Consider the following 27,907-nt stretch of genomic DNA (forward strand, 5'->3'; position numbering starts at 1 on the left):
TTTGGCATGAAATACAAGAAACGTCAATCTCCTTGTCTGACATGAATTACAATAATCTGGCCTCTACACACATTGTGCAAAGAAAAATGAAATGAAACTAAAGCCAAACTATGCACTAAAATGCACAAAAAGACTTTGAAATACAACTGCATTCACTATCAGATATGGTGTGTTTCTGAATTATCCAGCGTGCCTGTACCATGGGAATGTGGATTTTGTGTTAATAGGACAAAGTCAGTATCAAGGCTGTGTGCAAGCTTGCCATGGCAATGTTTGTGTGTGTGTGTGTGTGTGTGTGTGTGTGTGTGTGTGTGTGTGTGTACTTGTGGAGGGGGGTGGGTATTTCGTTGTTACATTGTCATGTGTAATTGGAGACATGAGGCATAAATACTTTGAGTGGCAGGAAAGACAAGATGAACACTAGTACACTATGTGACAGTACACTACAGGCAGCAGCTGACAGCTTCTGGCCTCTCTATATTTTCTAATGATGGTGAACAAAGTGGAATACATTGTGCACAAAATTTCAGAATACACTCACAGAAATAGATGCCTATAGTGTACCATTCAGACTTTAATCACTGCTACAACTGATTTTCTTGATCATTTCTGAAACCATTCAAATGCCAATTCAAAATTTTCTCTTTTTGACTGTTCTTTTTTTAAATGACAGAAAATCTTGAAAACATTCTTTTCATCTGTCATTGGGCAGCTGCATCAATAAACCTCCAGGATTTGTTGTAGGCTAGTGCATCAGTCTCTTAATCTATTGCTGCTTTGCTTTTGCAATCTTTTGAATTTGACAAGTATAAGCTGCTGAGGCTGTATATCTATGTCAATGGGCAGGACCATGGCCCAAGAGATGGTCGGCAGATAAATTTATTGCCAAATAGATGGTCAAAAGATATCAATCAATATGTCCAGTTAGACGGTCAAACAGATAAGACCATGGCCGGACAAATTGTTCATTCATGTTTCCATCTCTTCTAGGATACCAGCTCCTTTTATGGAGAATTCTACAATGATCAGGTTTAAACAGTGACTTTGCTTTGATTCTGCCTAAAGTTTTTTGTCACTCTTGATGCCATTGTGTAAAAGTAATCTGTTAGTAAACTCACTTTTTATCACATTTTGGTTACCATCCCAAATTATTACTTTGATAACGGTCACTACGACTGGCAGTGGCCTCTGACCTGATAGTGCTTAAACTTCTCCACCCCGCCCTCAAATTCCCCCCCTAGCCAAATGCGCAAACTCCAAAATTTACCACCGTCTTGCTGCCGTGGCAACGACCGCCTGTTCCCGTTGGTCACTGGATTTGGGGTGTTGCTGGGTATGGAGGGCAGGGCAGTGTGTGGGTCCCTCCGCCGCTGGGCGTCCCCTGATGGTGAGGGCATCGTTCTGCCGTTAGGTGCTGCTGCTGCTGTTTTCTGGTTGTTGTAGAAATTCTCATACTCAATTGGTGCTGCATGTAAGAGAGAGCACACACGTAGTATCATATAGCAACTTCACTTTCTTTACAGGCATCTCAAAATAGTCCCTTAGAATGTACCTTAACATTTCTTTTTCAAGACAGGCTTATTCAAAATTACTGAATTGCTCCTTATTCCCTCCCACGGAATGAAGATCATGGTATGGCTTAAAGGGACGGTATAGTTTTGGTTGAGATGGCAGATTCAAATTTTGACTTCTTGCGAGATGATTAGAAACCACTTTTGAAATATTAAAGAGCATTCAATTCGAAAGGAATTCAAAGCTGATTTGTTGGAAATGACTTTTGAAATGGCTGAGGTATCCAAAAACAAAGTACAACAAACTGATAAAAGGTGGGTCCCACCTCTTTGCTTTTGGATATCTTAGCCATACTTGAATTCAAACAAATAATGAATTTTCAAGACATTATCAACATCAAAATGCACAGCCTGCCTGAAGTTCATTCAGTCATTTTCTTTCTTTTTTTTTCTAGTTACCAACTGTTGATATAAGTCCTTTGTACTCTTGGGTGTTCTATTATACAGATAGTGCATGCTCTATGATACACTATACTGGATTAGAGAACGACAAATACTAAATTATCCCGAGTGCTGTTTTGTTTCACCGAGGCCGCAGGCTGAGGTGAATAGATCTGCACGAGGAATAATTTAGTATTTGGAGTTCTATAGTCCAGTACTGGTGCATCAATAGAACATGCACTAATTGTTATAGTAAATAGGTCCCTCGATCTGCATGTATTTCCGTAGGTCTCACGTTAGGCCCTAATTTAGATCTAACAAGACTCACTGTACCGCCTGCACTGCACTTGTTGCACGCAGAGTTAACCGCAACCGGTAACCTACCGTAGTTTACGTACAAACTGTACACAGCGTGCGTGCGACGCTAGTACAGCCGTGTATGCGTATTGCACATCACAGAGCAGACTCGCTTATAAACTCCTACATTCTGCGTCCAGAGCATAGAGCTGCATACATATCGTATAATACAGCTCTATGGTCCAGAGCTCTATCCACGCATACGTTGAAATGCTTGGCCTTGTCTTACTAGTTACTACGTCCATCGGCCCTCCCCTAGGCCCTGCGCGAATCTCTTCGTACATAAAGCGTAGGCACGCACTATATAAGCGTTATAGTGGCACGGTTGTGCCACTATAACAAAATTTTTGCACAATCACGTGATACTATCCAACCAATCACAACGCAAATTTCACACTACCTATTTATTATAAACTTTTGAGTTCTCCATAATCAATCGACCCAAAGAAAGTAAGTTAGTCCTTTTGATTTCTATAATTGTATTTCATTATAATGAAATACATACTGAGGATTATTTGATCCACAATGATCAGAACATGTGCGCTGGCCTGTTCTACGATATTCTCCTCGAAATTTGAGTTATTCCTTACGCATGTACAAGCACTGGCTATCAATAGCATGGCAGCTGCTGAAAGCATCTGCTAATCATTCATCAATGAATTTAGGTGTGATTCAAAACGTCATCAGCTTCATCACATCAAAGCAGAGGAAGGCTTCTGCACCTCCCTAAAGGGAAAAGAATACATCCCCTCAAAATTGCAGCACACAGACCAAAAATAGATGATTTTTATTTTGTGCAAATGATTACATCCACCTCCTGCTTCAGACAGATTCCACTGGCTGAGGTTCAAAATGTCAGAAACAACAACAAAAACAAAAATAGGTATGTATATATTCATAACATATTGCCCCGTAATTGACCTCTACAGGAACATCACGCTTTTTGCGATGAGCCTTTCTTACACATAGCGAAAATAGTTTCTGTGACTCCAGCTTTAGAAAAAGCAGTCACTTAGGATACATTATCGGCTCTACATGGTCACATGCTTTGCAGTAATACACTTGTTCATTTATAAAAAGAAAAGGAAACAAAAAAGGATGACATTTCCCTGCCAAAAAGATCAACAGTTTTCTGTTTATTTCTATATTATCCCTTCACAAAGAGAACCATTAATGAAGCTCCAGCTGTTCAGATTTAAGCGTGTGTTTGTGCGTGCATCCATGTGCTTGTGACACAAAAACTTAAAAATACCTTGTAAGAATAAAAATACAGTACTGCTCTTTTGAAAAGAGTAGCCACTGTTCTCTGTGTTTGTGCTTTGTTTTTTTCCAAGTGAAACCTTACAGCAGCAAAGACTGGAGAGCAGTTGTTGTACAACAATTCAAGCAGCCATATATGTGTTTGTTTGTTTGTTTTTTGTTTTGTTTTTTATTCTAGCAGCAATCTTCACAACTTTAACCACTGATTTAAATCAGTCAACACCGAAAGCATGACTGCATCATCCAGTATTTGCTCTGGAGATAACTTTCTTTGGTTCAAACACTTTGACAGTGATAACATCATTTCCTAACAGATTCTGACATTGTAAGGACTGTGTACAGGATCCATTGGGTTGCTCCAGTATCAAAATGCCTCTTAATAATAGATTACCAAAGTGTGATGTCAGAGCGATTCATCATTGCCATGGAAACTGGTTCTAAACACCTTCACCTGGCCCAAGTGTTCATGCTTGTATCTCGTTCCAACCCAAGCTATAATTAAAAGACTGTGACATAACCACTTCCTAGTCCCGGTATACTCTACTTACCATAATTGATGAGAAGTCTTTATAACAAGATGGAGCAGATCCCAATCAAATGACTGATCAAGAGTGTATAAATGACTGGGCATTTATTTTGCCTAATACATAATTCTGCTTTGGACCGGTCATTAGTAAAGTTAAATGACTGGTCATTAGCACTTTCACATTGCCATGGTGAGCGAGCAAGATTTCATCGATTTATTTACTTACGAAAAAGGCTGCCAAGGAATTCAAAATACCTACATTTGTAATTCTTTCAATGAGAAAAATTGCTTCATCATTTTATTTTTTCAATATTATATATTACATAACATATAACATATCATTTTGTTCAGGCATTTTATGATACAAATAAAATATAGGCCCTATAATATACAACAGAGCATAGCATATATAAAAACTACATACAAGCAGGTATCACTTTGCTTAAACAATAAAATAATTACTCGCACTTGGTACTTTCAAAACAGTCCAAACACCATCGGCTTTCACCAAAGGCATGTTAGACTATTGCAAAGGTACCTTAGGTGGGTAATTTTTACTAATGCCCTCAATGATGCGTATTATTTGTATATTATAGAATAGGTAGCGAGAATCCTGCGATCTGATTGGTCGAGAGATATGTATTGATTTTTACTGGCCGCACGCTGAGTCACAGTGGTAAGCATGTTATCACGCACTTGTAGCAAGAGTACGCGTACTTGTAACAAAGGTTCGCGCACTCAGAAAGCGTTCGCGCACTCAGTATGAGACGCTGCATGGCCGTGCGTCCAATAAAAACTGATGCACGCTCGTTTACGGCAAGCCAAAAGGAAATGCATCCAGTAATTTTGTCATTTGGTAGTACGATAGAAAAATGTGTTTTTGGTAAGAAAATTACCCATTCTATAAATCAAATGACGCACATGTCTTTTCGTGCGTCAGTCGGAATATAGTGTGCATGTGGAAACTATGGAATTTAGCCTAAACCCACTCGGCTTCGCCTCGTGGGTTAAGCATTCCATAGTTACCTTTCGATGCACACAATTCCGACTGACTCACTCAGACCTGTGCGTCATTTGCATACTATCTCACCCACCTGGTCTTCTGTTTCCTGTCTTCTTCTGGGCCACAAAGAGTTTGATGTCGTTCTCTTCCGAACACTTCTCAAGAGACTTCCGCGTGTCTTCGCAATGCTGAATAATGAGATGGAATTATATGAGGGAGACAATAAGGGTCTCGTCTTCAGCCATCCACCCATTGGCATTATACTCCATTAAGTGTGTGTTATTTCACTGGCAGAGATGTCACAAAACTGTCACTGATGAGGCTCTGGGTATGGGGTGATCCTTGTATTCTTTGTAACACAGCGACCTTGCAGTGGGACTGTTACAGTGTTACTCATTAATGGGCCTGTAGGACTTTCTCACGATGTGGCTAGGTTTTGCTAAGTATTAGAAAGAAAGTAGAAATATATTGCAACTGATTGACAAATTGCCCTACATTGGTGTAAATAAGGTCAATGATTTGTCAATCAGTTGCAATAAAAACATCTCAACAGAAGAATTTCATGAATTTGGAAAAGTGGAAAGAACCAAAAGCCAATTAAAACAGTTGGGCAAATTACTCCAATTAAAACAGATGTTCTCATAATGAACATACTGTATAAGCTGTTATTTTTGCAAATTTTGCGAATCAAAGGTGGATTGCAAATTTAACAGCACACGAAAATGTCACCATGGGCTGTGGTAATAGCGCATTTATGATAGCGTCGGTGTCATTTCTAGAAAACAACATTTCACAAAAATGTCTCTGATCTCCCCATTCGCAAAAATATCCGTATGCGAAAACAAAAATAGCTTATACAGTAACATATTTACTGGTATAGTTGTACGAAATAATTGGCATTAACCCTAATCAGGCTGGGCTTTTTTGGCTATGCTATATCTGGGGGGGCGGATTCCGCCCCCCCTTCAGATCTCGCCTATGGAACGCATGATCGCGCCGAAAATCGGCACACGCGACGCCCCGCGATGTATACTATCAAAATGTATGGTTGCTTTCTCCGAAAAATTTTTCTTATATCTTATATTAATTGATTATTGCAATTTATGCAAAAAATCAGTTTTGGGCTCTAAATCACTTATTAATGCTCTAATTAAGCTAATTTCTTTTTAAAAATGTTTCTTGTATCATTCTCCTGAGACATAGGATAAAAAAAAAATCTATATCGAAATTAATTTCTTACGTATTTGATTGTTTTTTTAATTTCTTATGTATTTTTATGTTTTTCGACCTTTTGTTTTTGTTTGTTTTTTGGCCAAAATTTGTCACAGACATTTTTCGAAGCTTTATTATGCTAAAATAAATTAATTTCGTCCATTCTAAGTCAAGATATGAATTTTTATGTGAATTAATTGAAAAAACACAATTTGCATTGGATTTGTACACAAAATCACGTTTTGGAGCAATTTTGGGGTTGACAAATTTTTTTCGAACGGGCGTCGCATCAAAACGGTACGCGCGGGCGCAACAATTTTGGTCTCAAAAGTTGCGCGATACTTGAAAGAAAAAAGTCATGAAACATTGCGGCGGGAGCTTATCGCGCCGCGAAGATATTGCGCGAAACGTCGAGGGGGGGCGGATTCCCCCCCCCCCCCCCCCCCCCGCCTGATTAGGGTTAAACACTGAGGATGAAAATCTGTCGCAGTCATTTGACAAAACACACATCTGTTTCACAAAACCTTGCTTTGTAGAAACATATCACTGGTGTATAGTTTCATCTTACCTCATCGTCTTGGACACAATGTAATGAAACAAGGTTGACTGACACCCACATGGAGTTCCGAAGGAATTTTATCCTCTCTTCTTCCATCTGTTGTAAAACCTTTTCCATGACAACAAAGAACACAAAAAGAAAAACAATCACAGATATACATTGAGATGTATGTATATATGTGTGAATAGATGTATGTATGCATGTATGTAGCTGCATATTTGTACATATTATGTACGTATCATGCACACATGCTTGTAACAAAATGACACAATCATGTTGAAGCTGACCTGACTAGATAGAGTAAGCCTACAGTCATTCATGACAAAGGGATCATTACAATTTTCATTCTAATTTTTGTCATAACCAGTAATATCAAATATCATAGTTTGACATAATGCAACGATATTGTGACATTGGTCACAACCACACAAGTAAAACTGACTGAATCTGAAATGAAATCAACATAAAACTCTCTCACTGGTTTGTACACACTAAAAACTGCCTGTAAGCATCATACCCATCTTTGATATATGTGACCCGCTACAACACAAGGATCCGAAAGTAGGGAGGACGATTTTCTAAAAATGACAAGAAATTATTCTCTTACTCTTCTGTTTTAATTTTGTATATAACATGACTCATAAAAGTAAAAGGAGATATTGGGGATTTTATGTGACCATGTCGTGTGGTCTAGGAAATCAGTCTTTCGAGAAAACCGCCTTCAAAGTTTTCTTTCCGACGCAATCATGGCCAAGGGGAGGTAAGACAGTTTCCACCTCGCTTGACAATAGAAGGTCTGCTCATAGCAACCTCCACAATGTTCATTCAAGCTTAGTGCCAGCAGTCTACGCACGACCAATCAGTAACCAGGGTGCTACGCACTGACCAATAAGATCACTCCCTTGTTGCTAGGGGCGGAGTCTATCTGCGGCACTAAATCCAAATCTTTGGACACGTTTCTCTTCCGTCGAAAGTCAGAAAATCATGGCCCAGAAAAACTCTAATTTCTTGCCTTTCCTTTGATCATTGAATAGCTTCGAAATTTTGGCAAATGATAGACGATACATTAGACTACAAAATTATGCCCAAAACAGAAATCTGATCGTTTTTGACCGATTTTGATGTTCTGACTTCAAACTCAATTTTCTCGGCTCAGCCGTCAGCGACTTTAGGATCCTTTTGTTGTGGCAGGTCACATATTATTCCATTGCCACTACACTCAGCTCCCATTAAAGTCATTATAATAATAACTGCTACTGTAAAAGTGGAAATTTTCGCAGCGTTGAAATTTTCGCACATTTCGCGCGATCAGAAACTAGCGCGAAAATAAAAGCACGCGAATATTTTTGCTTGCCATATGTTCCTGTGCGTGATGTCTTGATTCCGCGGAATTAAAAACACGCGAAACTCTTCTCACCCGGCCAAGCGCGAAAAATTAATCGCGCGAAAATATCCACTTTTACAGTATTAAGTTTATAACACTGTAATGATGTGCTATGAAGGATGCAAGTCACTCTCCTTCATTTCATTTGGTAAAGGAAGTCATATCGCAATTTTTGGTCAGTATAAAGGTGGATCAAAAACTGATTTTCATTTTTGAAGACAAGCAGTGTCAACAAAACAAAATGAATTGTGTGAAGGTTACAACGCTGTAAAGTCTAAGGATGAATACCGCGTCCAAGGTTTCAGTTGAAAAGTTTATGTGACATTGAGCTTTCTCTATCAGAACACAGGAAATCCGTCCAAAATAATTAGGTGGACTTCAGGAAGTTGTTCATTTATTCACTATTTGTTTTTTGAAGGGGGTGGGGGAGGTTGGCTTATGGCTTATTCAATGAGACTTACTGCAAGTTTCGTATGCTGTTTGCACTGCATATCAATATTTTTTAAACTATCAGTTTCCCTTGAGGATGACATACTGAATACCAAAACTACACTCGGTCAGAGAAGATGTAATATATACATTTGAAAAAAGACAAAATCATTTTTCCTGCTATAAAAGTGAAGAACATAACATTATTCCTGGCTGAATAACTTCAAAATAATATGATGATCAGTCATCAGACATATCAGGATTTGAGGAAGGGGCATAACTGCATTTGAACCTAAAAACAACAACAGAAACCGGAAATGTCATGAAATTTGTGTATTGCTACAAATTAGATGTAAGTAGTGAAGTGGACAAACATCAACCCACACATTTGCATAATATTCATATTGACTGTTTTTAAGTGTTTTTTTGTAAAAATTAGTGAAACTTCACAATCATACAATAACTTCCTTTTTGATCAGATTTTCACTGGTGTGCTTTTAAAATTGTCCTCTTTCTAATTACCAGACTATATTAATATTTATCTGGTCCAGAATTCCCCTTATAGAGATAACAGACTTTTCACATTGTGGCTAGTCCTTACCACACACAGTTCTTCCATCTGTTTTTCCCACTCTCTCCTCGCTTCATCCAGACTCTTGACCGATGCTTGGTACTGTGCGTCTGTACGTGCAGTAGTAAATCAGAGAGACAAGACCATCGATCACCACAGATAAACATGCATGTGGGACTGAAGGAACCATTCCACCTGGACTTTCAAATGAAGCTCATCAGATACTGGTTTGCTATCAAGTACACATGTCAGACTTATCAGTTACTGCATGTTGTCACAGAAAATAGTCATTTAAGTCAAAGCAATTAGTCACGCAGACTCTTCTTTGAAGCCAGTCGATCATCACCAACCCCTTTCTTATTCATTTTCCTTCTGCGCACTTCTAAATTGTCAATATGTAGTATTAAAGCATATATAATTGCTTTTGCTAGTAAATTAATGGCTCAGCTTTGTGAAATGGGAAACCTGATTGGAGCTTCCCAAGGAACCACCAACAGAGTAGTGATCGATGCACATATAATTTTTCCCATAATTGTGCACATTTAACGTAACTTTAAATACCCTGGTATTGCACGCATTTCCTGAAGAAAGCATAATATTTACATTGATGTGTAAAGGATATTTGCACAAGAATTATCACACTCTCATATGTCAACATTTTTTCAAACTTTCTTTCCTGACAAAACATTGTCATGAGTAAAACAAAAAAAAATACAGATAATAATCACAAAGTTTTGTAACTACAGAAACAAATCAGTTCTAACATAATTTATTGCAAACATGGAATCATCACATACATGTATGCAATCTCGCTTTGATCTTCGTGGTGCATTAAGAAACACTGTCCAATGAAGAGTTTAGAATTCATAATTTAGGTAGAATATTTTCAAAAAGAGATGAAATGCAGCTGACATTGCAAAACTCTCAATATGAAAATGCAATGTGACTGCACTCTAGTATTAAAGTTAAAAGTATTTCTCTTTTGTGCCTTAAGGTGTCGACCAATACCGCGTTTACACGTAGCCCCAGCTCCCGGGTCGAACCGGCGAGCTGGGGCAGACTCGCCTTTTTCTCTACGTGTTAACAAACACAATTATCCTTCCCCGCGAGGTGGGACTGTCCCAGCTTTTTTTGCCCAAGCAAAGTTGTAGGATTCGACCCGCGAGCTGGGGTAGACCCGGCAATTTTTTGTCCGTGTAAACAGAAAGGCGAATCTGCCCCAGCAATTGGTGGGTGAACTTCCGGTAAGAGCGTGCGAAATCTCGCCTGTACACAGATGGGTACGGTGGCGATTATCACGATGAGCATTATAACCATGGACTAAACGTTGTAGGCATAAACTAGTAACATTACAGATCCATGATGAAATGTCACCTATTGTACATGTGGCTACATACGCGTACCATGCACGAATTCGAATACGTACACATACTGAACTGCACTGGTCGACATTTGTTGTAAATACATCACACATGCACAGTACACGTACGTACGTGCAGCCTCGCCTCTTGCATGCAATTGTTGCTCTCTTCTCAAACTGCTCTCTTCTCGAATTTGTGATTGTTTTATAGCATTTGTTGATCTCTCGGAATTGTTGTGATTGTGGACTAGTTGTAGAAGTGCCTAAGGCAAAGCAGAAGACTAAGGTAGTGGAAAGGCACAATAGAGGAAAGAGTTGGGGGACAGAGGAGGAGGACATCTTGGTCGAGTGCTGGTCGAGAGAAGAGGTGCGAGATAAACTGGACGGCACTGTCAGGGCAGTATTGGCCCATGAAATTATAGCCACATATTTGAGAGAGCTACATGAGCTACATGATTCTACATCGATCAGCAGTCACCGGTCTTGAATTGAGCACGCGTAATTGTTGTTTACAGGTACGTGGTCAGGCTCGTGAAGCATTGTGGGTATCGGTCGAATTTTACCCCACAAGGCGAGTCTGATCCGCGAGCTGGGGTAATGTAAACAAAACGCTCGAAAATCCACCAGCTGGGGCTACATGTAAACGAGGTACAAGTCTACCTTGAAAGCAAAACACCATGATTGATTGCCCACAAAAATGTCACTTCAAGATTTTTAAAGAGATACCTCAATGCACTACAGAGTGAAATGAGATCATACTGACACTGGATATGGGGGGGGGAGGACTTCTGCAGGGCCCTGTTGCATAAAACCCTTACCGCTGGACTTACCGCTCCTTTCTAGCGGTAAGTCTTCAAATTAGCGGTAAATTTCATAATCCTTGATGCTGATTGGCTGTGATGCCTAATTTTGACGGTAGTTACCATTGAAATTCAATGGTAAGTTTTATGCAACGGGCCCCTGAGGTTTGAAATGTGCTAGGGTCCCCACTACAAAAAGCCAAGAGATTTATTGACGGCTGAACACAACCTTCTGTAAAACTACAAATATTCACGGTATAAATAAAGCCTAAAGTATAGGGATATATCACCATTTTTCTTACTAAACCATTACTGTACACATTTAAGTCTAAAAACAATTTTATTACAACAGTTGCTATTGTTCACATTTTGTATGTTTTACAATACCTAACATTGATTATACTGATTAACTTTTTTATACTGATTAACTTTTTTACACTGGTTGTTTCTATCCCTAACTCATATTTCAGAACTATTTTGAAGCACTATTAAAAGCTGGGTTTTTGTTTCATCTGCAAGCAATGGTAAACAGCGTCTTTAAATGGTGACAGAGGAGTAAAGCCAAAAGCCAAACAAACAAATCATAAAACCTTGAAAGATTGCCAAGCAATGAAAGGGATTTGGGTTCAAAGGGTATTTATGGGCATATACTGTAATACACACACACACACACACACACACACACACACACACACACACACACACACACACACAAAGAAAGACTAAGACACACTGGCATGTCAAATTGATACTATACACACACACCACAGTATCTCTGAATTTGGGCTGACAGAGGGGATTTCCCCAAATGCGACAAAAAATACCAGACTGGCTTTGTGGCATCTAGCTGTCTAATGACCTTCCTTTACAATTAAAATGACGTACATGTATGTACCCTATATACCATATTCCCTATTCTTTACAAATACAACACTCTGCGAATCATGACTTGTAGAAGCAGATTTAATGAGGTTTAAAGTAGTAATTGAGAAACACAGAGATGGGCTAAGAAATAAGTGTTATAAATCTCTTTTTCAAGAGAAAACTTAGCAATTTCCCCCCTTGGAGAAAGCGTACATTGCATGGTGTTGGCAGAGGGAACATTTTAGCATGTTTTCAATGTCATATCATTCCACTTGTGAAAATCATGAAAATTATCACAAAATATATAGCATACGTGGTACTCATCTTAAGCCCTATTTTTAACAGAGCCTTTCAAACTAGAGTTACCATGACAATATCCGGGTAGCATCCGGGTAAGACTTTTTTTTTTTGCCCTGCCTGTAGAAATGGTCCCAAAAAATGTTGCTCGGATGTTGGTAGCAGCAACATTCTGCTTTTTGCTTTTGTAATCTCCTGCTGTTTTACTGTCCAAGGTGACGAATCTTATTCTCTGGAAGTTGTCACGACATTGATTGCCCAAGTAATGTCTGTTAAAACAGGGCTCGAGTCCCTATCATATCCTAATGACCAGTATATGTGGGTACTGTAAAGCAATTTAATGCTTATCGGTATGCAGGCACCTTCAACAGCATTCGGATGACTTTAGGTGAAACCAAAAGCTCTTTCACATCCTAAACATCATGGACGAGAAGACTCATCACTTTCATAAGCATCACCAAGCACCACCAATGAGTGATAAAATCCAGAAAAGGTGTATAAAATCTCTTGCTACAACCCCCATCGACATAATAGTGAGCATTGGTGCGAAATTTCAAAGTGAAAAGCAGATGCAGCTACCAACGATTGATAGTAATAGAAGCGGTAGCTGATTGTATCTATTGCAGTCTGAGAGAAGACACCACTGAACACAGTATATATACAAGATTCAAATTTATCCACTAAACATTATCCTCTAAATGCTTTCTAGGTGCATATGGTCACAGGTGCACTGACTTAACCACAAGTGTGATGATAGCAGCAGTCAAACATGCCAGCTACAAAATGTTTGTACCTCTGTATGACTGGGAGGGGAGGAGGGGGCGGGGGGGGGGGGGGGGGTGCTTACATAACACAGTGATTCTGTGGTTAGAAGTGTCCATGATGATGACTTCAAGTTAACCCATTCCATACAGGAACCTGGTGGCCTGTGTATTAAGTCTAAGTGGATATCAGAATTCAGTATGGAAAGGGTTAATAGCTAGTAAACAATGCGAGTAACATAGTCCCTAACTTGAAGCTCTTTGAGATTTTGACTGTCATCGACCCGCTAAGGACAAGTCCCAAGTATAATCGCGCAGGTATCTATGGGAAATGCGTTTTGTATCAAAATCAGTCCGTCCTCAACAGGTAAAGTCTAGAGGTAGAACAAACTTAGATTTAACTTGAAGTTATGCCAGCTCATCATCACGAACCTACAAATTCCCTAATGTTTCACTTGAGTGGGTGTGTCTAACTATAAAATTACAGCTAAATTTTGGACTGGGTTCTCACAAAATGTTTGAAAAAGTGAAAGAAAATAAAATGAAAATAGTTTGGCAAGACCTGTGGAAGGGTAAAACCCACATTCTGACAGCGATGTCTGACGTTTGTTATGAAAGAAAACGATGATACTTTCCACATTCCTCCCTCCCAAATCACCAAATGTTTTGTTTTGGTCATTTGATCCCTTGCAATATTCACTCACAGACAAGAGGAAACATTACACATGATAATTGGTGCACGGCATATAAACATATCAAAAGTTCAACATACAATCAGTTTAACTGGGCCTGTACAATAGTAAAAGTGCTAATCGAGATTGCACCTTTATTTGTCAATAAAGTAGGTCTGATTATGGGTCAAATATCTACAAAATCTATGTCAATCCTTAAAGGACAAGTTCACCTTCATAAACATAAGGATTGAGAGAATGCAACAATATTAGTAGAACACATCAGTGAAAGTTTGAGGAAAATTGGACAATCGATGCAAAAGTTATGGGAATTTTTAAAATTTTTGTGTTGGAACCGCTGGATGAGGAGACTACTACAGCTTGTGAGTCATATGCGTACAACAGTATAAAGAAAATGTAAAGACAATTCAACATATTTTCACTTTTTTTCGCATAATAAAAGAGCACTTGACTTGCCTCTTTCTAAAGGCAGGGGGAATAATATTACCCATAACATTTGTCTGTAACGAGTAGGGGAAATGTGTACTTTTTTCAAAAGATGAAATTTTGTGAAATTCTCTTTATGTTTTCCTTATATTGTTGTACGCATGTGACATCTAAGTTATTCATATACTGCAGTTAGTCTTCTCATCCAGCGGTTACTGCACAAAAACTTCAAAAATTCATAACTTTTGAACGGATTGTCCGATTTTCCTCAAACTTTCAATGATGTGTTCAACTAATATTGCTACATTCTTTCAATCCTTATGTTTATGAAGGTGAACTTGTCCTTTAAACAACACCTTGAATGATTCTCACCATACATGATTGGTCAACTACTCATCACATGACATTGTGCTAAAAGGTACATTAACAGCCTGTGGTTATAGTCTGCAAATACAGTGTACCTTCCATCAAGTTGGGATTGTATTGCACGCTATGATGTCACCGACCATGTACACTAACAAACTCCCACACTGGCTCACCATCAAATTAACAGCTTGGCAATTATCATCAGTCACTGGCTTGGGCCACTTCCAATAAAGGGAACCATTGGGCAGACATTGAGATTCTTTGATTGAATTAACCATAATTGGCTGCCCACCGTGGTACATTCGAAAACCACAAACAACACATGAGGTCTGGCGGAATTAACAGAACTGCCCATCTGCAAATATGTGCACGGTCTGAAGCCTTAACTGTACAAATCCTGGAAGAAGTCTGTTACTGCACAACAGTCCATTTCATGTGAAAAAGCCTGTTGTGAGCAGCATTTTCTGAAGCGTTACATGGTTTCCCAAATTGAATCCAACCACCAAACTTCGCAATACCGAGTCTCCCCATCATACAGTCCCTTTAATATCTGGAGTGATGTACAAAGTAAAAGAAGGTCTTTCTTTGTGACAGGACAGAAGATTTTGCGCAAGGCAAAAGAAGAGATCGCTCTACTCAACTTGCCTTTAACCCGTTGAAGATGGACTGATTTTGCAATGCTACAACACACATTTCCCAGACACCTGCCCAAGTATACTCCCCGAGTATACTCCCCGAGTATACTCGGGACTCCTCTTCAACGGGTCAATTACCCAGTTGAGTGATCTCTTGTAAGATCTCTCACCATTGCACTTAATATGAAAATTTACTTTCAAGACACAACAATTACCTGGAGTATCTCCATCTCTCCTACAGAGGAACAAATTGAGCAATTTTGAGATGGTTTTGAAACAGTCAGAAGTCTAACAAGTATGAGTAACCAGCTAAATTAGATTTTGAAAAAAAATAACTCAAGTACAGAGTGTTTGGCTTTCACTCAATAACATTTGTTACAATGACTGTACAGCAAGTATTTGAAGCTACAGTGATTGAGTGTGGTGACTGTGCACATCATCTGGGCATGAACAATCACTATAAATAATCTACAAAGTTCCATCTCCCCTTTAACTTTGCAATTTTAACAGGTAATTTGAACATTTAAAATATATCTGTGCTACACACATTTCCAACACGGTTTTCATAATTTGTGGTGTCAAATGCAATGACAGAGTTGTGAGGTAAATGACGCCAGTTTACTTTCTACTTTGCTATGTGATTATCAAGGGGGCGAGGGACGGGTCATCTCTCACATATAGGCGCTACCCATCCTCATCCGAACACCTCAGAAATGGACCCTTCATATCATATCATGTCACATCCTATTTTCATCTCTAACGGCTGTCAATCATAACCCTAAATTTCTTCACCAGGAGCAGCACATACCCTAAATGGTGGGTGTGTGTTGTTGTTGTTTTTTACTACGGTACCACACCCAAAATGGCATTTTGAATAAATCTTTCTTACGCTGGATGGAAAACATCAACACTTTCCTGACATACAGTAAGGAATTCACTTTTAAACAGATGTCAGATTTAAATGTATCTATACAGCAAAACTTACAAATGATCCTGTTATTCTCATAAATTTTACTTTTCTGACAGTCCAAATTGTATTTTGTGAAATCTACGGCACCTAAATGGTGATGGAAAGAAATTTTTTTTTTAAAAACTCCTTTTTTTTGAGAAAAATCAATTATATCATGTCTAGAAACAGATCCTTTTCAATGTTTGTTTGTTTGTTTTTTAAGGGTGGTGTAAGGAGAGAGAGACCCCTTGTGGTATTCAAAGGAAACCAAAACCAAAAGAGAAATGTGGGTTGAGTGAAAGCAGCAACACTATTAGAAAACATCAGTGAAAGTTTGAGGAAAATCAGACAATAGATGCAAAAGTTATGAATTTTTAAAGCGGTTCCAACACCAAAACTTTAGTAATTCATAACTTTTGCATCAACCGTCTGATTATCCTCAAACTTTCACTGATGTGTTAGACTACTAATGTTGCTGCTTTCACTCAATCCACATTTCTCTTTGGGTCTTGGTTTCCTTTAACAATGGATATCATTGTTAACTTGTGAAAACATTGGCAAACTCTAAACTTCTTTAACTTTCTCACTTTATGAGCAGTTTTTTTCCACAGCTCCTGCATATTCTGTCTACTATTTGCATGAGAGTTAATTTGATCATGAAGGGGCAATGCACTTTAGATGGGGATGGGAGGCGTCCATGATATCGTCTCTAGGAAGCATCTGAAATGCGACTGCACCAAATGAGGTGAAACCCAAGAGCACACAGGCATTGAGTATTTGCAAGACAGATTGAGAAAATATTTGCTTGATTTATTGCAGCACCCTTGAAAGTATGGAGCTTGTGGAAATATCACACATGTGGTGAGAAAAGCAAAGCAAATACCACGTATTTTCTCTGTTTACTATTGATAAATGCGTCATCCGACTTGGAATGAAACTATTAAAGGTCTCTGAAAACATTGTACTAGGGAAGCAAATTACCCTGCAGCACCGAAGTACATCTTCGAGAATCACTATAGCATCAATCAAAACTGCACTGAGCACTAATCATATCATAATACCTAAATCATGAAATTTTCATACTTTTATTTATGGTGATTTTATTACTAGTTTTGCATTGATACTGATTGTATTTATTTTACATTATTCCTCTATGGCTGCATTTATCATCTTTCCCATGTTTGAAATACATTTCAATACCCACTATCCAAATGCGTTTGCAAAGGCATTTTGGATCGCGTTTCTTGAGTCATTGCATTTATCAACCCTATCGAGAGTTGAGAGGGAGGCCTTGTCACTGCATAGTTTTATTGCGCTGTTTGACCTGAGGAGCAGAGGTCGTGTTGTTGGCATTGGTAGGTCTGAGCTATAAAGCATGTTTAAGAATGGCTTTGCATTTATTATCTTCAGAGAAATACGTTTCTGACTGAAACGCATTTGAGATTGCACTTTCTTCAGCATTTCAGAAAGGCAAAAAATCTAACCCCATAATCAAATACAGCTTTGTGTTTATCATCTGCCCAAAATCTCCCTGAAAGATGTTTGGAAACCTTCATTCTACCCCAGAAGTGAGTTGATAAACGCACCCCATGTAGTACGTACACACTTGGGACTCCCACGCACCAGGAACATCACAGTAATAAAACATGGCACATTGATCATATTCTCCATTCTCTTGTTATTGGTTTTGCTTGTAGCTTTGCTCTCAACCTCAAGGAAGCAGGTTAAAGGGACAGTATAGTATTGGTTGAAGTCAGGATTCAGCCTTTAACTTATTGTGAGATAATATTAAAAGAAACCACTTATGAAATGTTACAGAGCATACCATTCTGAGAGAAATTTAAAGTTATTTGATGAAAAATCAGTTTTGAAATGGCTAAGATATCCACAAACAGAGTAGAATAAAGAGATTCTAATAAAAGGTTGTCACACCTTTTATAAGTATTGCTTGTTTTGGATAGCTTGGCCATTTCCAAACCAATTTCAGCAAATAAATGTAGAATTCCTCTTGGAACATACATGCTCTTTCATGATTCATATGAAGTTTCTCATTATCTCACAAAAAAAAAAGAAAAAGAGAGAGAAAAGTTAGAAACCTAGAGCCAAGTCTCAACCAAAACTATACCATCCCTTAAAATGAGCAATGTCAGTCTACTCATATTTCTGGTTAAGTTCTACCTCAGCACGTAATCAATATCATGGTTATATTCGGAGGAGGCTGTCAGTGAAACCTTTCCCATAAACTGGCTTTCTTGGAGGACACATAAAGAAGCATTTGATGTGGTCACAATGACATTTCATAATTACCAAAATACCAAAACAGCACAATTATGATTTAGGATCTCCAATATCAATTTTGTTTCGATCATTTAAAGGATGCTGTGACCAAGTATTGGAAAGCAGTCTGACTTGTCCGAACAACTTTGAAGCCCATGTACTGTACACGCCAGGCATGGGGATGAGGCATGCCGTAGTAGTGCAGTGACCCACCCCTTTAATAAGCCAGTTTGTAATTAGCTCATCTGCACGTTGGTACAAATGACCATTCTATTAGGCACTTCACTCATATTCAAATCAACATAATGCGTACCGGTAAGTTTGCCCGGCATAACAATTTATGGAATTTGTGTTAAACAAAAAATGATCTTGCATAGCGAGACCAGGGCCCTGTTTCATAAAGCTGTTCGTAAAGTTACGAACAACTTACGAGCGACTGGTGATCGGTTCTGATGTGCTATACTTATCAGAATTTCAATAATTCAGCACAAGAACTGATCACCAGTCGCTCGTAAGTCGTTCGTAACATTACGAACAGCTTTATGAAACACCCCCCAGGTGACCAGAGTGGTCGTCAAACAACCCTCGAGGGAAGCATCCATTTCTTTGTTGTGTATTGAATGCATTAAAACATGTTTATATTCATATTGCCAAATACCAGGTTTGCAGTCAGGTGGATGTAATCGCAAGTATCATGTACAAGGATTGCATGAATAATCATTATATGACAGATGCTTATCTCCGTGAATTTAAAAACCATCATGCGTTTTGGTACCAATGACCTTTTCCTGCTCATGCGCAAAGTAGAACTACGAATTGGCTTATTGCTTGACATTCTTACACCCTTTCTGGGCTGTTTGCCTTGAAGATCAGCCAGCCAATACTCAACATTTGCAACATTTCTCATCAACATCACTTGATCGCACCATATAATGTGCAAAGGGTACCAAACAGGAAACCATATAGAAATGATTACCCATATTACCTGAACTCTGGCCTCTTTGTATGTGCATGCTACGAAAACAATGGTATATTACATGCCTGAGGGGTGGATGAATAATGTCATACGGAGGGGGAGGGGCAGCGGGTATAATACTGAGTATTGGTACTCACTGTGCAGACAAAGTCAAGTAAACATCCAAAAATAGAGACATTTAGTGAGCTGAATTTTGAGAAGCAGATCATGAGGGTTACATGTGGGCGGTTGGCTGGATACTACATACTGTACACTACAGGTGAAATTTCCCCTGATTGCTGAAATAGCCTACAATATGATTACCGTGCTCTACGACCAGGTGCTTCCGGGAGATGAACGGAAAACACAAAATATGCCTGGGATGAATGTGTTGGATTTTCCTGTTTCATTTGATCATTATATGTTTCCTATTGCTCAAATATGAAAAAGAGGAGGACCCACTTATCGACACAGTATAAAGTGACAGGAACTGATATGCACTTCATACTGACATCATACAGAGAGAGTTCAATTGCAGAATATATCAGATGTACACTTTGTTTAAGTTACAATCCAATGCTGCGGCTGTCCTATTTCATTACTTATCTAAAAATGTGGTCTTTAAATTGTATATCAAATTTTCTTCTTTGAAAGAGAATACTCATATCTCAGAATGGTTATGTCCCCCCCCCCCCAAAAAAAAAAAAAAAGGTAACAGAAGTGAACATCAGTGTTTCAAAAAAAGTTGACTATCATACTACCACACTACAGCACATATTACCGACAGTCATAACTCTTCCCCATCAGCTTTCATAAGGCAGGCAGAATGTTTCATTAACATTCCCATGACTGCTGGCTTTAACATCCCATTAACATTGTGTATGAACATGTTGCCAACAGAACAGGAAGAGTTAACCAGAGTCCCATGGGCTTTAGTTCAGACTTCACTGCACAGGATTTTTATCCTACCACAGGTAACTACTACAACTGATGTTGAAGCTCAGCAAATGAGCAAATGCCAAAAAGAAAAAAAAATTCGTGTGAACATCACTGACACTTACACACTCAGAACTGTCTTACAAAAAAAAAAGGTTGGAATTTGCCTCAACTGTGTTGACAGGTGGATCTGGCATTCAATAAAGGATTCAAGGAATGAATGAATTAAAGTAAGCAAACAAACTGGCTTAACAGGAAACTTACCTGCTGATTCAAGCGCAGTGCCACATCTTTCTTTCTTTGCTTGAAGCTGCAATGATGAAACAGAGATAACAAAGATGCATAATGAGGAACAAATTTGTAGGACACTGAGACATTAAAGGTAAAATCCCTTTAATTTCAGTCATGCTACTGCTGTGTATTTTATAAGTCTGGATGTGGTTCCATGTTTTCAACTGGAAGTATAGACCGATTCGGGTTCGTTGAGGGCAGCAGACAATTTGTGGCACTGGGCGCAGCCATTAGCTCAAATTGCGGTGTCTCAGCTTACCCCCCCTCCTCTCCCCCACCCCACGGGCAACATGTTTATCGCGCACTTGCAACAAAGGTTCGCATACTAAGCAAGCATTCGCGCACTCAGTACGAGACGCCCATTGGCTAAAGCAACCATGCATCAGTTTTTCATTCCGTGCGCGTGCTAATGAAGGGAGAGGGGTGGGGGAGTGGGAGGGGGGGTCGGCTGAGACACCGCAGTAATGGCGCTGCCCATGCCAAAAATACACATAGCGCGTCACAGAATCGGTCTATACAAGATATTTCATGCTGTTACGACAGCTGGTTGATCACATATCTTCATATATCTTAAAAGTAAACAATATATTTTAAAAGTACACAAACATACAAACAAGCAATCATACACACATACATAAATACAAATATACATACCAACAGACAGACAGATGGACAGATACATGATACAAGTGCATAATATATACACCCTATATTTAACCACTCTACATACACACATACTGTATATAATGTCATTTATATGGCAGGGGTGCTATTCTGAATGTTTTTGACCGCAAAAATATCAACTGATTCTAACATAAATGCAATGTGCATACTGTAAAAGTGGATATTTTCGTGTGACTAATTTTTCGCGCTTGGCCAGGTAAGAAGAGTTTCGCGTGTTGTTAATGCCGCGGAATCAAGACATCCCGCACAGGAACATATGGCAAGCAAAACTATTCATGTGCTTTTATTTTCGCGCTAGTTTCTGGTTGCGCGAAATGCGCGAAAATTTCAACACCGTGAAAATTTCCACTTTTACAGTATTATGTGAGGGGCCTACAAATTATGTACATGTACTAGTACACAGTATTGGATATGAACAAGGTGCTTGATAATACGGTTTATAACAGACCTAAGTCTTGGCACACGTAATTTTACCACAATTGCAAAATAGTCAGGAAGTCCCAATTCTCAAAAAAAAAAAAAATAGGCTCTCTAAAATGTATGACATAATATACAATCTATCAAGTATTCAAACATTCCAATATAAAAGTGGCGAGTGATAGTGCAGAAATTTGATTGGAAAGAAGTTAATATGTGAGTAAGAAGTCATGAGTTCACTCTTCAAAATCTTTCAATTTGAGACCATTTTCCAAACTGGATTTGCACACACCTCAGACAACTTTCATGAGAGAATAACGAGGAATGGAACATTTTTTTCTTCTTTTTGATTAAGAGTTTCCTCTACTCGTAACATACTCTTATCACAATCCGAATTACGAGGTCTACTATCACCCAACCTCCAGTCAGAAGACACTGGTATGCTGGATTTCCCCCCTTCCCTTGTGTTGCCCGTGGAGACGGGAATGCTTATTAAAGTGGAATCTGTTTAATAAACTGCTGCACCTTGTGATGATGAGGGGTACCGAGAGAGGCAATCGACTCACATGACGGTGATGCCACCAACATCGCACGTGCACTTAGCACGCTCCTAACCAACGGATCTCCCAAACTGATGTTCATACTCACTCTCAGACAGAGAATTCACCTCCGACAGCATTCCGTTTTTCAAATGAAACTTTACTGATTGAATACTCTCTAAACTGATCGATCCCCAAGCCCTGCCTTGATAAACACTTTTATTATGAAGGCATTTCCGCCTCAAGCATTACAGTATTTTTACTATCATTCAACTCAAAAAAGGAACACATCACTTCAAAAATTTTGACACTTAAACCATCAGACATTCATTTGACACATTTATTTGGGAATTACAACAGTTGCTGTGTGCCCTCATTTGTTACAAGCCTACACCAATCTTCTCATCAATTTAGATAAACCAAAGTTATGGTGTTTTAAATATCATTTACTGTAAAAGTGGAAATTTTCGTGGTGTTGAAATTTTCGCGCATTTCGCGCAACCATAAACTTGCGCAAAAATAAAAGCACGCAAATATTTTTGCTCGCCATATGTTCCTGTGCATGATGTCTTGATTCCGCGGATCTAAAAACATGCGAAACTCTTCTTACCCAGCCAAGTGCGAAAACTTAGTCGCGTGAAAATATCTACTTTTACAGTAACTGAATAAAAAAATAACAGATCACTTCAAAAATTTTGACACTTAAAATATCAGACATTCATTTGACACATTTATTTGGGAATTACAACATAGTTGCTGTGTGCCCTCATTTGTTACAAGCCTATACCAATCTACTCATCAATTTAGATAAACCAAAGTTACAGTGTTTTAAATATCATTTAACTGAATAAAAAAAGAACAGATCACTTCAAAAATTTTGACACTTAAACATCAGACATCCACTTGATGCATTTATTTGGGAATTACAACATAGTTGGTGTGTGCCCTCATTTGTTACAAGCCTACCCTAATCTTCTCATCAATTTAGATAAACCAAAGTTACAGTGTTTTAAATATCATTTAACTGAATAAAAAAAGAAGAGATCACTTCAAAAATTTTGACACTTAAATATCAGACATCCACTTGATGCATTTATTTGGGAATTACAACATAGTTGGTGTGTGCCCTCATTTGTTACAAGCCTACCCTAATCTTCTCATCAATTTGGATAAACTAATAATGCCCCCCCCCCCCAAAAAAAAAAAAAAAGTCAACTCTTTCGTGAATTCATCTGAGGAATTGATATATGCTGTACATTAGCTTTGATTAGGAATATGATACCCTGGGGAAAAGATTGAGCTGCAATTCATGCAGAAAATGTGAATTCACAGACGGGTGGCAAATGTATTACTTCCTGACTAAAGCTAATGACGAACATCACATAACACTAATTCAAAGTATCATGATCATCTGCATGGCTATTGTAGCTTGGGGATGCTATGGTGATTATGTTGTGGCATTAACTTCTGGAGGTTCAGTCTAGAGTCCAACTCTTTCTGACCAACAACAACAGCAAAAAATGTATATGTAAAGTAGGAATCTTAGTCCTATCCATATCAATTAAAGCTGATAATATAGAAACAGCGAAATAACAGAAGGAATATGCAAAGTAATTTTTATGGGGAAATACTTGGGCATGATATGGTCAAGGTTATCGCTGTGTTTCCAGTATGCTGATGTGTTAGAATCTGTGGATATAGATGCAGGTGTGACAGCAGAAAAAAAAAATATGGTAAACTACCTTATTTGATTTAGTGTGTACCCTGCATCAGCAAATCACTGGGAAAGATTGCTTGAATCCCTTCTTATTGTACACTGTAGTCAGTAGACTGAGCACAGTTACTTACAGCTCCATATACCGTAGCTGCCATGGGTTTCACCAGGGAGGTAAGACAACTATCACATCAGAAGACCAAAGACTATTGTATTTGAGTCTTCATATTTTTCTACTGACATTTTTTTTAATAGTGGACTTAAAATTTTCATACCTTCACTGATGTTTCTCATTTGCTTAATTTCTTTGACTGAGGAAGACATTATGACTTTTTATTTATTACAAAAGATTATATTTTCTATCATTTATGATAAAACCACAGAAAAAGGTGGGGGGGGGGGGGGAGGTTATACCTTGTCTACTTCCTTGGGAGTGACCACCAGTCTCTGCTTCATGTAGTGGTCATCTGCCTGGTCATGATCTTTGCACCGGTTCTCATAGGTCTTTTTGGCCTGGGCACAGAAAACAAGAAAGAATGAATGAAAAAAAAATAAGAGAGAGAGGGAGTGAGGGTAAGATGAGGAGAGGGGAGAGGGGAGAGGGAAGAGGGGAGGGGGGAGGGGTGAACAAAGTTGTAACTGTTGAGGACGAGTCCCGAGTAAATTCGGGCAGGTGTCTGTGGGAAATGTGTGTTGTAGCAAAATAAGCCCGTCCTCAACGGGTTAATGTACAGTGCATAAAACTAGCTGCATTCAACTTTGCTTCATGGGTGTATTAACCCACTGACACATTTCATCCATGAGACATGTGTGCATTTACACCATGCATTCATGCTTATCAGTTTTGACAAGAGGGAGATACAGTCAAACCCACGAGGGAAAAATGAAATGTGGTCGTAATACACAGGTGGTTGTTGTAGACAGGTTCAATGCGATAGCCATGATTGTAATAGGCATTTTCATTGCTTTGTGTGATGACATGCTCATCCCAATATAAACTATATCTACACTCATGTAAAGTCATTTACATGAACACACACACACAAAAAAACACTAAACAAAATATATAATGACTGCTGTTACCTTTTGTACTTTCCTTTATAAATAACACAGTACATTTACATCCAAAGTACTTCCAACCAAGCATTAAATACTTTAGTTGACAAGATTTCTCTATTAGATTACCATTCATGCCAACAGCATGTTTATTATTTGCTTTTTGTCACTCTTACAGTGTAACTTTTATTTTGTTTGCTTTTTTTTGTATGTGTTGACATGAATGTTTCTCATTCTGTGTCATTTCAGTCCTGACAAGGGCTGCAGAGCTAGCTACACAATAGTCCTGACAAGGGCCACAGGGTTAGCTAGCCCTGATAAGTGCTGCTGGGGTTAAATGACCATGGAAGGGGGCTATAAGGCACTGACAATGACCATAGGAGTTGATTACCCCAAAAAGGCTAGGGTGTTGGTTTTTTTTCTTCTTCTTCTTCTTATAGATGCTTTCCTAGAAACAACCCCTAAAAATATAAATTTAAAGTGATGGAGACTGTTGAGGTGACTGACATTTCCTGAAGAAGTGAGTGGTCATTGAGCACACTTAACGGTCACACTTTATGGTCACTTTTGACAGGTTGTTGCTTTAAATACAAGGTTTATAACTACCCCTGCACTTGTTTTCCCTGTAGTGGATTTCCATGTGGTTGCTTTGGGCAAGTGGTTGCTAGGGCAGGTTTGACTGTGTACCGTGAATCAAGAAATTTTTGTATGCAAGAAACTTTTGCCAATTTGGCAAGGAACCAAGACTTGCAAAAGAAAATTCACACGAGGAGTTTCTGTCTACACAGTGCATTGAATGCCAACTAGGGGTACAATGCTGTACACTGTCATGGTTGGCAATTTGCAAAAGTCTCATGCTGCAAAATGGCCACTGACTCTAATTTGCAAATGTTTAATGTCATGAATGTTCACAGAATTTTTATTTTCAAGAGAGTAGAAACAATCTAACTATAAAATCCTTGCATGGCACGCAGGGGAAAATGGCAAGCACTGAAAAACAGGAGCTAGAACCATGTCTGGTCATTTACTGCAATTTGAGAAGCCCATAGATTAGAGAGCTCTGTTACATGATTCATACTCCCCCTCAACAATGACTTTCACTTACTGTTTGTTCAGCTTTGTATCAAAACTGTCCTAGTGATTTGCTTTCACATTATTTCCTGTACTTATACACAAGTCTTCCAGTTACAGCATACGAGAGAAGAAGAGCAAAGACAATTAAAAACGAAATCTGATAAGGCAGTCATCAAGTTTCTTCGATCGAGGCACGACAGTTTTGTAAACGAGCCTGGAATATTCATTCTTACTATCACATATGAAACGCTCTAAGATTCATCCCTTTATACCCTTCCTGCCTTTAAAAACATCTCCTTAAAGTGAGATGCACTGCAAAGCACTGCTATTATACACAGAGTTACAGAATGCCTTTCTCTCTATGTGTTAACAGATGCCATTAATCTTGGGCTGCATTTATCAACTTTCCCATGTTTGACACAGAGTTATATAAAACGTGTTTGCAAACACCTTTCGGATCGCATTTTTTGCATTGTTGCATTTATCAACTCTGTTGTAAGTCCACTGGAAGGCCTTGTCACTGCGCAGTTTGACGCAAGGAGCGTAGATGTGTACATGTAGAACAATTGGCAGTGGTTGGCATGGGCAGGTCCAAGCTATAAACGCATTTCAAAATGACGCATATTAAAACGACGCATATCTGGCTTTAACAAGTTTGCGATTGCACTTTCACCCCATTCACGAATGCATTTCTAACCCCATAATTAAAACACAGCTTTGCATTTATCAAATGCCCAAAACTACCCAAAAGTTGTTTGGAAACCTTAACTCTGTGCCAGAAGTCAACTGATAAATGCATGCGAGCATTCACAGAGGATTAATGAAAGCATAGGGCCGTAATCATGTTTATTTTCAGGCAGCTAACTATATGCAAACTGATTGTAGAAATAAATACTGTAAAACAAGGAATGTTCGCGTGCATTTTAATTTCACGAATTTCGCGAACACCAAGATTCGCAATATGAAAATGCACGCAAAAGTTCTTGTCTACACTATATGCATTGAATGCCAGTGGCACTTTGCGAAAATTTCATGCCGCAAAAAAGGCCATCGGCTCCAATTCGCAAAAAAAAATCATGCCCCGAATATATCATGTTTTAGAGTAGATAAACATTTAGTACTTATAAGGACTTTTTCATGCACTTATCAAAGGGGCAAAGATGACAAGTAGATGTCACTGCAACAAGGAAATTTGACCTCAGCTCTGATGCCATGGCTATTTTTGATCAAGGCTGGCTTCCTCACATTCCAATTCAAAAGCAGACTGTAATAGGAGTAGGTTCTACGAGGACTCTCAGACATCTTTCATCTCACCCCACAAGCAGGATAAATCTTGCATTTGGCACTCACTGCTCATGAGATTTTCACCTTAGGAACAGAATTGTACTGATTTGCACAATACTGCTAGTCAAGCAAGTTCACTTCCCAAGCAATCTAATGTGATAACTACACATCACTATTATACTTGTGAAACCATCTCACAAAAGAGCAGTTCGGTATAACATACTTTGCTTTTGAGAACTTCATCAACACTTGATATGACATATCCAGAAACACATTA

The 27,907-nt window shown here is 38.7% G+C and overlaps 1 protein-coding gene across 3 annotated transcripts in view; it reads right to left on the reverse strand.

Annotated features, from left to right (window-relative positions):
* The window catches only part of LOC139720919 (proline-serine-threonine phosphatase-interacting protein 1-like), a 91,946-nt gene that overhangs the window by 20,607 nt on the left and 43,432 nt on the right, over nt 1-27,907 (reverse strand). For all 3 annotated transcript variants that reach the window (XM_071632250.1, XM_071632251.1, XM_071632252.1), the window contains exons 5-10: nt 24,631-24,729; nt 20,836-20,881; nt 9,284-9,363; nt 6,879-6,977; nt 5,190-5,286; nt 1,268-1,465 (exon numbers count right to left, since the gene is read on the reverse strand). In XM_071632250.1, coding sequence (XP_071488351.1) covers nt 1,268-1,465; nt 5,190-5,286; nt 6,879-6,977; nt 9,284-9,363; nt 20,836-20,881; nt 24,631-24,729 — 619 coding nt within the window. The remainder of the gene's footprint in view (nt 1-1,267; nt 1,466-5,189; nt 5,287-6,878; nt 6,978-9,283; nt 9,364-20,835; nt 20,882-24,630; nt 24,730-27,907) is intronic.

Source organism: Diadema antillarum, unplaced genomic scaffold (assembly GCF_040938485.1).
Source record: "Diadema antillarum isolate AM-2024a unplaced genomic scaffold, OU_Dant_1.0 scf00000134, whole genome shotgun sequence".
NCBI classification, from domain to species: domain Eukaryota; kingdom Metazoa; phylum Echinodermata; class Echinoidea; order Diadematoida; family Diadematidae; genus Diadema; species Diadema antillarum.